General features: G+C 32.9%; 1 protein-coding gene across 25 annotated transcripts in view; it reads right to left on the bottom strand.

The window, feature by feature from the left end:
- ADGRL3 (adhesion G protein-coupled receptor L3) overlaps positions 1-15,220 on the bottom strand; it is an 829,014-nt gene that overhangs the window by 352,643 nt on the left and 461,151 nt on the right. For all 25 annotated transcript variants that reach the window (XM_032400452.1, XM_032400458.1, XM_032400455.1 and 22 more), the window contains one exon: positions 3,878-3,987. In XM_032400452.1, coding sequence (XP_032256343.1) covers positions 3,878-3,987 — 110 coding nt within the window. The remainder of the gene's footprint in view (positions 1-3,877; positions 3,988-15,220) is intronic.

The following is a 15,220-nucleotide window of genomic DNA, read 5'->3' as shown; positions in this document are numbered from 1 at the left end:
ACACTCAGGAGGAAAATCAAACCTCAAAAGAAAATGCAAAGGCTATATAAAAGTCACACTGGAACTAAGGTGTGATGGGAACAGAGAAAGGTATTGATTCATCTGTCCCAAATTTGGTCACAAACAGGGTATCTGTGAACCCAAACACGAAAATACAGACAGGAGGGAGAAGTTGAGATTTAGAAAAAATTAAATATAACTTTAGCGATTCAGAAAAGTTGACAAGACACTCAAAGAAAGTGGCCTCACGAAATTGTTTTTAATCACTATTTTTTTTACATTTTTTTCCTATCAGCATCTTTAAAAAGAAAAAAGAAAGAAAGAAAAAAGTCATACCATTTGATTCAGGTTAAGGCTGTTCTAAAACCATGCACCTATTTACTGGCGCCTAAAATTCTTTGCAAAAATTATTGCAAGCTTAAAAAAAATATTGCAAGCTTATCTTAGATATTTTAACTCCACATTTCTGATGTGATACAAAGAATTTTGTTGAGTTTTTATGTCTATCACCTCTATTATGCTAACATATCATTAATATTGGTATGTTTTCCCACATATTTCATCTATATTTTTATATTTTCATTTTTTCGGTATTTTTCCATGAGAAAGTATCACCTTAAAAATCAATATTACCAAGGGAATACACACAGAGTCTATATTAAGAAAGAAAATATCAATAATAGTATTTTTTCCATATCTCAATATTAAAAAACAAACATTCATAAATATCAAATACATCACTTATATATAATGCAGTTTGTTGTCTTAAATTAAAAATGAAAATGGGTATTACTGAACTGTATAACAAAAAGAACCCAACATAATTTGTTTATTCATTGTTCAATTAGAAAAATTTAAAAGATTAACAATGAATACTAAAATTGACGTTCACCTTCTAATAACACATTAGGGATATATTAGTAAGTATATTACATACAAGGATTTCTCTTATAATACAGGTTATTTAAATAACTTCTTAAGTTACTACTTAGATGAGAACCTCATTCCAAATTGTGGGCACAATTTTTATAGCACAAACTCGTTTTTGCCATTATGCTTTGTTAGGTGTTTGGGAAAATAAAAGTTTGCAGTGATCCAGCTGCTTAAAGAAAGGCATAAAAACCTCTTAAAAGTTAAGTAGCAAAAGAACTAACAAAAAGTGTCCAGGCCCTTGAAGCATTTGCTTTCACCATGTGAAACTACTACAGTGATGAAAATTATAAGAGTTAAATACTGAACAAGACTGAATAACTCATGAAAATATAGAGGGGAAAATCTCTGGGGAGAATTATAGCTGAGTCCTTAACAGGTATTTGAGACAGGCTCAAATCATGGCTCTGTCATTATCCAGCTACTCTCTATTTTACATGAAACATTAACTTTTCCTACTGAGCTTCAGTTTCTTCTTCAGAATAGTGATACTCATACCTAACAGGGAGGCTATGGTGAGAATTAAATAAAATAATGTACACAAACATTTAACCCATGTGGTAAATGAGATGTAGTAAGTGCCAATAAATGGTAGCTATTTTAAATAAGTGATTTTTTAACAGCATTGGAAAAGTCTGTATTTTATGCTAGAGATAAGAAAAAGAATTTAGTGTTGCTCTAAATCAAACTTCCTACAGATCAGGGAATGTCTATAAATTGAGATCCAGAAAATTTTAATAGCTTACCTTAGCTTAAGGACCCATGCTTTTTTGTTAAGAAACCAGACCATATTCTGAACCCAGGCTTCCTGATCTCTGGTTGTTTTTTTCTACTAAACCAATCTACCTTTCAAATAAGTCACTATACTTTATTTCATGGTTTATACTTTCTTTTGTATTTTTTTTAAATCATGTTAAATTCACAGAATGAATTCCCAATTATGCATTACACTTTTAATTGAAACATACTGAAGATACTTAAACAAGCGCAATCATGCTATGCTATATAAATTAAACCAGTATGTAAACTGGCAAGTGGCTGCACCTACGCTTATAATTCTTATTTAATAAAACAATCAGATAAATATTTTAATATAATGGACATACATCTAAGGTGATCCATAAATTTTAAGGATTACCAGAAACCTGTTTACACAGGATAGTCAGAAATTGAATTGTTCATCTCTGAAAATTTATGAGAGAAAGGAAATGTGTGGTAAACCATACTCCTTTTATGCAAAAGTGTATGCACGAATTCTTATTTATATTGAAATTATTTAAGTAGATGATTTTTCAAAATAAGTTGGGCAGAGGATTTTGGAGTAGCTGTCCTCAAAGAAATTCTGAAGAAATACAGAAAATTGAAGAGACAGCTGTGAAATTTTTTAATATTTAAAAATTGTGAAAAAATCTAGCTTGACATTTTCTACTTCAGCTTTCATGTTTCAAAAATATGATTGAAAGTTTCCTCAAACTGTCTTTAAAAATGAGGTATTCCTTATGGTAATTTTTATAAAATGCCTTTGGAAACAGCTACTCTACATAATTCACAAAGATCTTATTATACAATCCAAATATAACTGTCAAAGTTCCAAAAGGCAAATGTTATTACTTTAAAATATCACTAATGAACAGTAACTGGTCAGTAAGAGTTTTATATTTTCATAGAAAGGTCCCTAAAGATAACAATGTATAAGAAGCATAACTTCAGTTGAGATTTCAATAGAATGTATATGCTTATGCTTTCTTTTATAACCCAGAAAATAAGCTTCTAAAACTTCACCAGATAAACTTTCTCTAATGAATCACACGATAAATAAAACAAAAATGAAATTTTCTCTTGATTGATTTCATTATTACTTTAAAATTTCAATTCATTTCTTGCTGGCCAAATTGCTCTCTATTATTGGATTATGCACACTTACAGTTTATGAGTAATGTGCTGCTTCTTAAATAAGCAGAAATGAGGCAAGCTTTGAACTATTTCTTGGCACAGCAAACTGGCTGATCTCCAGATACTTCACTTCGGAGATGTCAAAGGAAGTGGGAACCTGGGATTTATTTGTGATCCCAGGTGTTTTCTACTTTGGGGATGAACTGAATATCTAAATGTGAGAATGCAGGATTTCCCGAGTGATCTTCACTAAGGAATCCCATGAATAATTAATAGATCAAAAATATTTTTATGAAATGGTGATTCTTCCTTTGGGTAGAAAAGTCAGAAAAATGTTCCAGTTTTGATTGTTTGATTCTTCATTATTCCTGAAGAAAAAATATATGGTTGGCATATACCATATCTGACATAAAAGTTGCAAAGACAAACTTCTTGAGGCTGTAAGAGATAAATTCTGAAGAGAGCTTTAGTTCATGTAATTTTTGTATTTTCTTTTCAGTTTGTTCCTTCTGGATGAATATATTTCTCATCCTCAAAATGTTGACAGCACTTGTAGATTAGATATAATTGCTTCTATTAAACTCAAAGTTTATCAATTTCTATGCCACTATAAAAATATAATATAAAGCGTTATATAATATATATGCCTATATATTATATATATATATATAATATTTATATAATATAATATGTAAGTATATTATTCATTTTCACTTCCTGTTTGCTTGGACCTAGAGGGATGCAGTACTGGCATACCATTCATTTCAAATTTTTTCTAAAAATTTTATATTCTTGCATTAAGAAAAATTTTAGAATAAGTATTGATATACAGAAATGTATAGTCAAAATGAATGCTGCAGAATCATGCAGGCAACATCTAATTATTCCAATGGTGGGCAGATATATGATCCTGAAAAATTCTAATTAGCCAGTCCTTAAAAATTATGTAAAAAAATATATGATAATTCTTATGCTTTCACAGAGAATACTTTGTCAATGCATGCAAAACAAAGCTTAAAGTTTTTTCACAAGAAAAGAACAGGAATATACATACTGTAAGGGACACATTCATACTGCACTTCAAGGTATTTATAGGTTCCTGGACACGGGTCTGGAAAAACATCAGGACCTGCCACCACTGCACACTGCGTTCTGTTATTGCACCTGAAGTCAAAAGAAAAGAAGAAATAAGAAATTTATGGGAAGTTAAATCATTATTAACACCAGTATTAATTTGGTTCTTGTTACAAAGATTTTACATAAGGTTTTGGTCAATTTAGAATTTTAGACTTATGAAGGAAATATCTGTAGTACACTTAAAAAAACTGGAAATAAAAATCAATTCACCTGGTTTACTCCTACTAACAAATTTAATATTTCAATGAAAATGGTACGATTTTGAGTTAGAAGTTAAATACTGCTTAAGCAACACTAACTGGTCCTTAGGATATTGCCAATGTGAACACAGGTAAGGATTGTTTGGTAGGAATCACTCACTACCATTATTTAAAAAAAAAAAAACAAAACTGAGAAAATATGACCAGTTTTATTAGAAATTGTAAAATAAATTTGCTGATTATCATGACATCTATTTTAAAGGCAGTGAAAATATGATGTGGAAAAGCTTTTAGCCAAACCTAAAAAAAAATCAATAAAAATTTAATATTTGAATATTAAAATATACCTAAATTTAATTTATATAAATTGATATATTACTAACACCATAAGTTAAACCATTTTTAAGTATTGATGCTCATGTTCCTGTGTTCAGTCAAATAATTACACTAACCTCACAGATTGCTGTTCACAAATGCCAATATCCTATAATTTAAAGTAACTTTAAATCTCCAAAGAGAATAATCAAAAGCCACTACTGAGATAGAAATATAAACTATGCATCTTTTGTGGCAATTGGGCTAAACAAATCTGGGCTGCGCAGACTTAATCATGGGTAAATATACATATAATGAAATTGATTCTTATGTTGCAAAAGACACCCAAGTTCAGAATGGCTTTGCTAAGGTAAATTTTACCTAGAAATTGTCTAGATTTGATAATTTATTGAGAGGTAGATACTTCTATAAAAAAAACAATGTTTTTTTCCAACTATAATATTGTCACTAAGGGTATAGGATGAGACGTTCTATAGTTATCCTCTGTTTTATGTTGTTTATTCATCTCAGAAATATAGTACCTTACAGCTAGAATTTTCCATTATGCCTTCTTGACGAGATGCTTCATTCTCTGATACGACCTTATACTCCTGTATCCTTCCCTGATACTGGAAGGATAAGGAGCATCAACGGCAGACCTCAGTTTGATTTACTGTGAAAATGCTTTGTGTTTACTGGAGGCTACCATTTGTTGGCCTTAATGAAGATTTTATTTAGTCCCTAAATTAAAATTGATTCATTAGTGAATGCTGTAAGCTGAAAAATATATTCTGCGCGATCAGTGGAAGATTAATAAAAGTCAATAGTCCATACTTACCCGGCAATTTAGCATAACAGTTAATGCTGAGGATCAACATGTCCCTAAAGTTCTCTTGTGTGGATTTAATGTCTGAGGGTGGTTATTAGACATTTGTATAATAACATTAGTGTAAATATGGCTGTTCTCACAGATATGCTGTAAGTAGGCACCTTGCCATGTTAGTGTACTCAGACTTTCAAAAAATAGCACTTCTCTTTTACAAAGAAAACTTCTTGAAGGAGATGTCTCAAGTTAAAATACATGTTTCTTTGCAGTTAAGGTATACGATTTTCACATCATGCCTTGAAAAAAAAAAACCTCATAAATCAATCTCAGGTGTTTATAAAATGAGCATATATAAAAACTTATAGTTATTTCTGTAATTTGTCAAAGAAAGTTATCAGGAATACATTTGAAGTAGAAATAATTAATAAAAGAAGTATACACCATGAAATTTAGTAAAATGTAAATATTCTGTAAAAGTAATATTTCTGATCTGCAGTCATTAAGTCATGGCAAATTTGAAATATATATATTACATATATATATATATATATGTATTGCTTTCTTTCTTCGTCTACTGTTGTTTTACACCCTATTATCAGCATTTTATTCTAATTACTACAGTTCAAATAATAAAATTCATTTAGAAGTTGTGTGTATTCTTGTAATATTCTGATATAGAAGGGCAACTAACACATCTTTTATTATTTAAACAATCAATGTTTTATATCAACAGACAGATTTCTAGTAATTTATGAGTTGGGCGTGAAGGTTAAAATTTACAATTATGTAAGTGTTAGTTGCACAGAAAGTGGTCTTGAATCAGAGATTTCAAATGGTTATTGTCTGTATCGACTAAAAAATATAATATGAACACTATAATAATCCACCTATCCACTTATCTATCTAGACATGTGCACCAACCAGTTTCCATATTACACATTATTTAAGTTATAAAAATACTAATTATTTTTGTATATATAAGAAAATTAAGTGATCATTTGCTGTAAACATTAGACACCTTTGTGAGTCTCAAATATCTTACTCAATGTTAACCAGAAATAAGTCAAATAAGCCTTTCAACTAATGAGATAGTGTATGTGAAGAGGTATATAAACCGAAACATGCTATACCAATAATATATTTGCAGTCATTAGCATCACTGTTCTGCATTTGAAACATTAACTTTTCAAAATAATTCCATATTTTATTAATAATTCCATATTAAATGTTCTTTATAAGTTAAGATTCTTAAAAATCAGGGAGAAAGGTAGATAATCTCTAGAATATTATTCTTGTATATTATATATTCTAATATTGATTGTTTAAAGACTACATTTCAAAAACAGAAGTTTAATGGTTCTATCTTCTTTTTTCAATGACTTCAGTTACTATAAATAAAAATGAAATTAACTATACTTTTGATGAAAGCTTATTGAACAATAAACAACTTACACCAGTAAGAGTACTTTTATATACATTTATAGTGATGTCAAAATTGTTAAATTCATTCTAAAATATTATAGATGATAAATGTGAAATAAAATAATCAAATGTTCTCATGTACCTTAAACTCAGAATTTTTCATTGTTTACTTTTAATGTAAATATAATGTTTTAAAGATATGTTTATGCAAAAAAAAAAAAGCACCACCATCATAATATTCTAATGTTTAAAATCTGAAAACAGGTTAGGTAATCAGAGTAACTGAAGATTTTAAATTTTCATGATAAAATACAGCAATATAAAAAAAAGTAGTATTTTGGGACACTTGGGTGGCTCAGTCACTTAAGTGCCCGACTCTTGATTTCGGCTTCAGTCATGATCTCAGGGTCCTGGAGCCTGCTTCAGATTCTCTCTTTCCCTCTCCTCTGCCCTGCCCTGCCCCCCTCCCTCTCTCTCTCTAAAAAGAATTAATAAATAAAAGCAGTAATTTGTTCAATGTCAATCAACAGAACAACTTTTTTATACTTTCCTTATTTTTCTCTGCCTGTCAGAGACCTGCTGATCTGGCGTTCGTTTTGGACTTAGAACCCTGGGAAGGAGAAGGCAACTATTTCATGGCAGAATATGAATATATATATATATATATATATATATATATATACACACACATATATATGTCATATATACATATATATACACATATATACATACATATACAAATACATGTCATAAAGAAATCATCTAGATCTTATTCAAATGGTAAGAGAAATAAGTAATCAGAGAAAAAAAATCAATCATCATCATTAAAAAAAAAATTCAGGGTGCCTGGGTGGCTTAGTCAGTTAAGCTCCCGACTCTGATTTCAGCTCAAGTTATGCTCTCAGGGTTGTGAGATTGGCCCTGTGTCAGGCTCCCTGCTGGACATGGAGCCTGCTTAAGATTCTGTCTCCCTCTGCCCCTCTTCCCCATTTTCTCTCCCTCTCTAAAAAAAAAAAAAAAAATCAGGGTGCCTGGGTGGCTCAGTCGTTAAGCGTCTGCCTTCAGCTCGGGTCGTGGTCCCGGGGTCCTGGGATCGAGCCCCGCATCGGGCTCCCTGCTCCATGGGAGGCCTGCTTCTCCCTCTCCCACTTCTCCTGCTTGTGTTCCCTCTCTCGCTGTGTCTCCCTTTGCCAAATGAATAGATAAAATCTTAAAAAAAAAAAAAATCATTTTTATATTGTAGCTATACACCTAAGTATTTGCAAAGGAGTTTGGCAATGTTGTCTACTTTTAATTTAAGTGGCAATTTAAGATATGAAAACTACATTCTATGTTTCACAAGGTAATTGTCCAACCTCAAGTCTCTCTTTTTCTACATCCTTTCTTTCTTTTTAAGATTTTATTTATTTATTTGTCAGAGAGAGAGAGAGAGCACAAGCAGGGGGAGCGGCCGGCAGAGGGAGAAGCAAGCTCCCTGTCGAGCAGGGATCCCGATGTGGGACTCAGTCCCAGGTCCCTGGGATCATGACCTGAGCCGAAAGCAGACGCTTAACCAACTGAGCCACCCAGGCATCCCTTTTTCTACATTCTTTTACATGTAATTTCACAAACATTCCTTTATATTAAAAAAATGTAATTTGATACAAGCAAGTAAAAACATGACCAAAGTGATTAGTGAGGAGTGCAGAAACTAGGATGCTGTATTAGTTTTCTTGCTGCTCCTGGGACAAATTTAACAGCTTAAAATAATGCAGAGCTATTCTCTTAGAGGTCTGGACATCAGAAATCCAAAATGAGTCTTACATGCCTAAAACCAAGGTGTTGGCAGGATTGGTGCCATGTGCAGGGTCTGTAGAGAATCTGTTCCCTTGCTTTTTTCCAGTTTCTAGAGGCTGTCCCCTCATTCTTTGGCTTGGGTCCCACATCACAGTAACCTTTTCTCACTTTGACATGACATCACCTTCTTCTTTATTTGATCTGCTTGCTTCCCTATAAAGACCCCTGTGATTATATTTAAGGCCCACCTCCATAATCCAGGATAATCTGCCCATCACAAGAGCCTTAATTTCAGCACTTACGTAAAGTTCCTTTAGCCATATAAAGTAACACTCTTAAATTATAAGGATTAGATATGGGAAATTGAGCTATATTTACCTGACAAATAAATGTAAATTTTAAAGTATTTTATAGAAACTGGAATATGGTTTCACTTTGCACCTACATAAAACCTTATAAAATATGAACTATCAAACATTAAGAAATTGTTAATGAAACCCACTGATACATATTAAATTGAATTTATGTTTCTGTGTTATTAATACCACTCTATAAATAAATTAAAAATGACTATTTCATGTTTATAGACTGAAATAATTTTATTTTGACAAAACCCAATTTAAAATGGTAATTCTCAACATTTCCAGTGGCAACTTAAAAAAAATAAAAACCTTTTCAGATTCCCTTACTACAATACAAATTTACAAATTTATGAACCTTTGAATTTTTCTTTTCTTTTCTTTTTTTAAAGATTTTATTTATTCAATTGAGAGAGAATGAGATAGAGAGAGCATGAGAGGGGGGAGGGTCAGAGGGAGAAGCAGACTCCCTGCCGAGCAGGGAGCCCGATGCGGGACTCGATCCAGGGACTCCAGGATCATGACCTGAGCCGAAGGCAGTCGCTTAACCAACTGAGCCACCCAGGCGCCCTGAACCTTTGAATTTTTCAATCTGACTTAATGATACTCTAAAACACAGAAATATATTTCAAAATGTGGTAATCTTGCAAAGAAGTCCAAGTTCCCAGTATTCCACATATCTCTGAGTAATATTTGATAGAACAAACTATCATAATCGTCAACATCCATAGAATATTGATGGAGCCCATTCCAAAAATAAAATGATTAGCTATGTCAGACACACGAGTACAATTCATAGAAGCGTACATCCAAAATAAATGGAAATGTGCTTGTAAAATTAACATATGTGCTTGTAAAATTAACATATTCATAAACAATGTTTAGAAAAACATTTCAGTCCTGAGTTCTGTACCAATGATTTCTAAGCTGTAATCTTCTAGTAGTTGAATGCTATAACAATGGGAATGCTATAACAATGTAAAATTATAAAGAAACTTCTCATTTAAAAATAACTAGCATTCCATCAGTATTGGTTTATTACCACCTACGTATGGCAGCATTTTAGAGCTGAACATTCTTTATCGGCAATGCATGGTTAACAAAATAAATCAGTGCGTGTCTGCATTAGTTATCTGAAAGAATGGCAAATAGAGGTATTGCTCGTTTTCTCCTAAATAAAAAGGAGCAATATTTTATAGGCATATATGTTATATGCATGTTTTTCTTAAGTGAAAACAATGTCCATTTTACTGAGAGCTATGAGGATATTGATGCATCTATTTTCCAGGACTACTTATGTTATTTTACTCTTTTTTTTTTTTTTAAGTCAGAGACAGACTTACTTCATTATCCCTCATGAAATTGTTGCAAGGCATTCTTTTCTTCTGTGAGCTACAAAAATGTCTTGTCTGCATGACTGGGCTAAGATGAGGAATGTTACACTGAGCCATTTAGTTAAATCTTTTTTTTTAATATGTGGCATTTCCAAATCAAACTATTTATATATGAGAAAAATAAAACAAATAAAATAAAAATTTCAGAAAGAGAATTATAAAGAAAAAGGAATTTTTCTAACATTGGATACTGAAGTCAGTTAACATGAAAGCCTATAAAAGGAACAATAAGATGAGCAGGGAAAAATGCCTTTGGCTTCCTCACATTTGCTTTTAAAAAAGTCCTAAATGAAAACCCGCATGGGTGAGTATGCACACATGCATGCATGCATACAGTATATACAACATTTATATATTAAAAATAAGATTTCCAGGGGCACCTGGGTGGCTCAGTCAGTTAAGTATCTGCCTTTGGCTTGGGTCATGATCTCAGGGTCCTGGGATCGAGCCCCACATCGGGCTCCCTGCTTAACGGGGAGTCTGCTTCTCCCTCTGCCTCTGCCTCTCCCCCCAGTTTGTGTTCTCTCTCTCTCTCAAATAAATTAATTAAAAAAAGAAGACTTCCAAAGCAGGAACACAACAAAGGGAAATGACGTTTTCTGTCTAACTCTGTCCTCATACATATTTTTTTTAATAATGCAGTAGTAAGGTTTTTTTTTTATATTACATAAAAATAATTTTAGTTGTCTTCATACTTTGTAAGTATAGTATAACAGACATGGTACACAATAACTAGGAAAGAAAGTCCACATATGCCAGTGACTGAAGACCGATAATTTTCATGGGTTCCTCTCAGGTGTTTCATCTCTCACTTCTGGTACCAGGGCTTGTTAGACTGACTCTGTTATATTAATTCCAGTCATGACCTCAGATAAAGACACATGTCAAGCATATATCCTACCTGCTTCGATTTATACTATCCCCAGAAAGCAATACATATAAGAGAAATGCTATGACATTTCTTTGTATCAAAATGCTTTAGCTGAAAAAAAAAAAAAAAAACAACAAACATAAATAAAAGTGGCTTAAAAATAAGGATTGCAACATCTCACATATTAAAAATTGGTACAAGTTGATTACTTCAGAGATTTAAGAAAGTCATGACCATGGCTTGAATTCTATGAAATTCTCTTGGTTTTTGTCATATGGTCCTAAGATTGCCATTGCATCTGCAGATATTACACAGAGATAATACAATCCAGAAAAGTCAAGTCCTATCTTGTGTCTCATTTTAATAGTGAGGATGTTCTACACATAAGCCACTCAGCAGAAAATCCATAGAGAACACTGGCCAAAAGGAGCCAAAGTCTATGCCTATGTCAACATGCCTGTGCTTAAAACAATCGTGCAAGGGGAGTGGCACCCACATGACTGATTTTGCCCAGTGAAAGTTCACCATCATGGGGCCAGAGAGGTACCCAGGTTCCTCTGAAGGACCTCACTCCTTACAGAAAATGAACAAATCAGGATTTTGTTGGTGAGGAAGAGGGAAGAGTGGTTAGAGAATGGATCTGTGGTAGGCGAACAGCAGTATCTGTCATACCATTCTCTCAAGTTTCCTTCTCTAATGAAAAACACCTCATATTTAAGACATTATAAAGTTTGTAGCACAGTTACTAAAAAAAGAGACATATAAAGTATTTTTTTTTTGAATTTAAACACAGTATTTTAATTTGAAAGTATATTATATAAGTATTTTAATGTATGAGTCTGGTTAAATACATTAAAATGCATCCCTATTATGGGATGCTAGACAGTAATTAAAAATGATGAGGCCAGCATTACCCTGATATCAAAACCAGATAAAGATACCACAAAAAAGAGAACTATAGGCCAATATTTCTGATGAACATAGATGCAAAAATCCTCAACAAAGTACTAGCAAACCAAATCCAACAAAACATTAAAAAAATTATTCACCACGATCAAGTGGGATTTATTCCTGGGTTGAAAAGGTGGTTCAATATTCTCAAATCAATGTGGTACATCATATTAATAAAAGAAAGGATAAGAACCATATGATCCTTTCAATAGATGCAGAAAAACATTTGACAAAGTGCAACATCCATGTATGATAAAAACCCTCAAAAAAGTAGGGTTAGAGGAATATACGATATAATAAAGGCCTTATATGAAAAACCCACAGCTAATATCATCCTCAATGGGGAAAAACTGAGAGCTTTTGCTCTTTAGTCAAGAACAAGACAGGGATGTCCACTCTTACCACTTGAATTATTCGACATAATACTGGAAGTCTTAGCCACAGCAATCAGACAACAAAAAGAAATAAAAGACATCCAAATTGACAAGGAAGAAGTCAAACTATCACTATTCGCAGATGACACGATACTATATACAGAAAACCTGAAAGACTCCACCAAAGAACTGCTAGAACTGATAAACGAATTTAGTAAAGTCACAGGATATAAAATCAATGTACAGAAATCTGTTGCATTTCTATACACCAATAATGAAGCAGCAGAAAGAGAAATTAAGGAATCAATCCCATTTATAATTGCATCAAAAACAATAAGGTACCTAGGAATGAACCAAACCAAAGAGGCGAAAAACCTGTACTCTGAGAACTATAAAATACTGATGCAAAGAAATTGAAGATGACACAATGAAATGGAAAGACATTCCATGCTCATGGACTGGAAGAACAAATATTGTTAAAATGTCTATACTACCCAAAGCAATCTACACATTTAATGCAACAACTATCAAAACACCAATAGCATTTTTCACAGAGCTAGAACAAACAATCCTAAAATGTGCATGGAACCATAAAAGACCCAAATAGCCAGAGCAATCTTAAAGAAGAAAAGCAAAGCTGGAGGCACCACAAGTCTGGACCTCAAGTTATATTACAAAGCTATAGTAATCAAAACAGTATGGTACTGGCAAAAAAATAGACACAGATCAATGGAACAGACTAGAAAACCCAGAAATAAGCCCACAATTACATGATTAATTAACCTTTGACAAAGGAGAAAAGAATATCCAATGGAAAAAGAATGTCTCTTCAAAAAATGGTGTTGGGAAAACTGGACCATTTTTACACCATTGACAAAAAAAATTCAAAATGGATTTAAGACCTAAATGTGAGACCTGAAACCATAAAAACCCTAGTAGAGAGCACAGGCAGCAACTTATTCCTAGATTGGTCATCTGAGGTAAGGGAAAAAACAAAATAAACTATTGGGACTACATCAAAATAAAAAGCTTCTCACCTTCTCCTTCAGAGAAGGAAACAATCAACAAAACTAAAAGGCAACCTTTGGAATGGGAGAACATATTTGCAAATGACATATCTGATAAAGGGTTAGTATCCAAAATATAGAAAAGAACTTATAAAACTCAACACCCAAAAAACAAATAATCCAATTAAAAAATGGGCAGAAGACATGAATAGACATTTTTCCAAAGACATACAGATGGCCAACAGACTATAAAAATATGCTCAACATCACTCATCATCAGGGAAATGCAAATCAAAACCACAATGAGATATCAATTCACACCTGTCAGAATGGCTAAAATCAACAACACAAGAAACAACAGATGTTGGCGAGGATGCAGAGAAAAGGGAACCTTCTTGCACTGTTGGTGGGAATGCAAACTGGTGCAGCCACTCTGGAAAACAGCATGGAGGTTCCTCATAAAGCTAAAAATAAAAATACCCTACAATCCAGGAATTGCACTATTATTTACCCAAAGAATACAAAAATATTAATTCAAAGTGGTACATGCACCTCGATGTTTATAGCAGCATTACCCACAATAGCCAAGATATGGAAATAGTCCAAGTGTCCATCAATTGATGAATGGATAAAGACGATGTGATATATAGATATAGATATAGATATATAGATATATACACACACAATAGAATATTACTTAGCCAAATACCATATGATTTCACTCATATGTGGAATTTAAGAAGCAAAACAAATGAGCAAAGGGAAAAAAGAGAGAGAGAGGCAAACCAAGAAACAGACCCTTAACTCTAGAGAACAAACTGATGGTTACCAGAGGGGAGGTGGGGAGGGGGATGGGATAAACAGGTGATGGGGATCAATGAGGGCACTTGTGATGAGCACCAGGTGATGTATGGAAGTGATGAATCACTATATTATACATAGGAAATTAATATAACATTGTATCTTAACTAACTGGACTTTAAATAAATACTTTAAAAAAGAAAAAAAAAATATGAAGTAACTCTTCTTTTACTAGCCTGAGAAAAGCCTTCATAGTAAAATTTAAAAGGAAAATATTAAAAAACAATTTTATAACTTTATGCATGTATAAATGTAGAGAATAGCTCTGAAGGACTTGTAGCAACAGCAATTACCACTGAAATGTAGGATAATTGTGACTTTTCAGTCCTTAACAGTTTTTCTCCTTTTAATTTTTATTTATTTATTTTTTAAGTAGGCTCCACACCTAGCATGGAGCCCATCACGGGCTCAAACTCATGACCCTGAGATCAAGACCTGAGCTGAGATCAAAAGTCAGAGACTGGGGGCACCTGGGTGGCTCATTTGATTGAATGTCTGCCTTCAGCTCAGGTCATGATCCCAGGGTCCTGGGTTCGAGCCCCGCATCGGGCTCCTTGCTCAGCGGGGAGCCTGCTTCTCCCTCTCCCTCTGCCTGCCACTCCTCCTGCTTGTGTGCTCTCTCTCTCTCTTTCTCTCTGTCAAATAAATACATAAAATCTTAAGAAAAAAAAAAAAGAGTCAGAGACTTAACTGACTGGGCCACCCAGGTGCCCTATGTCCTTTTTAAAATAGAATGAACATTTGTTATTTCATGATCATTCCAAAGCATATTTAAAATTTAAAGAGAATGAGAACTCTTTCAGGATTATCCATATTGACTACTTCATATTTTGATAGCCTTTTAATTCTTAAAATTTTACATAGTAACATCGGCACAATGCAGCTTTCATAGAAGTTATTTTTT

The sequence above is a fragment of the Phoca vitulina genome, unplaced genomic scaffold, assembly GCF_004348235.1.
Source record: "Phoca vitulina isolate PV1807 unplaced genomic scaffold, GSC_HSeal_1.0 scaffold3, whole genome shotgun sequence".
Lineage (NCBI taxonomy): Eukaryota > Metazoa > Chordata > Mammalia > Carnivora > Phocidae > Phoca > Phoca vitulina.
The sequence above is the reverse complement of the archived record's forward strand: the minus strand, read 5'-3'. Positions and strand labels throughout refer to the sequence as shown.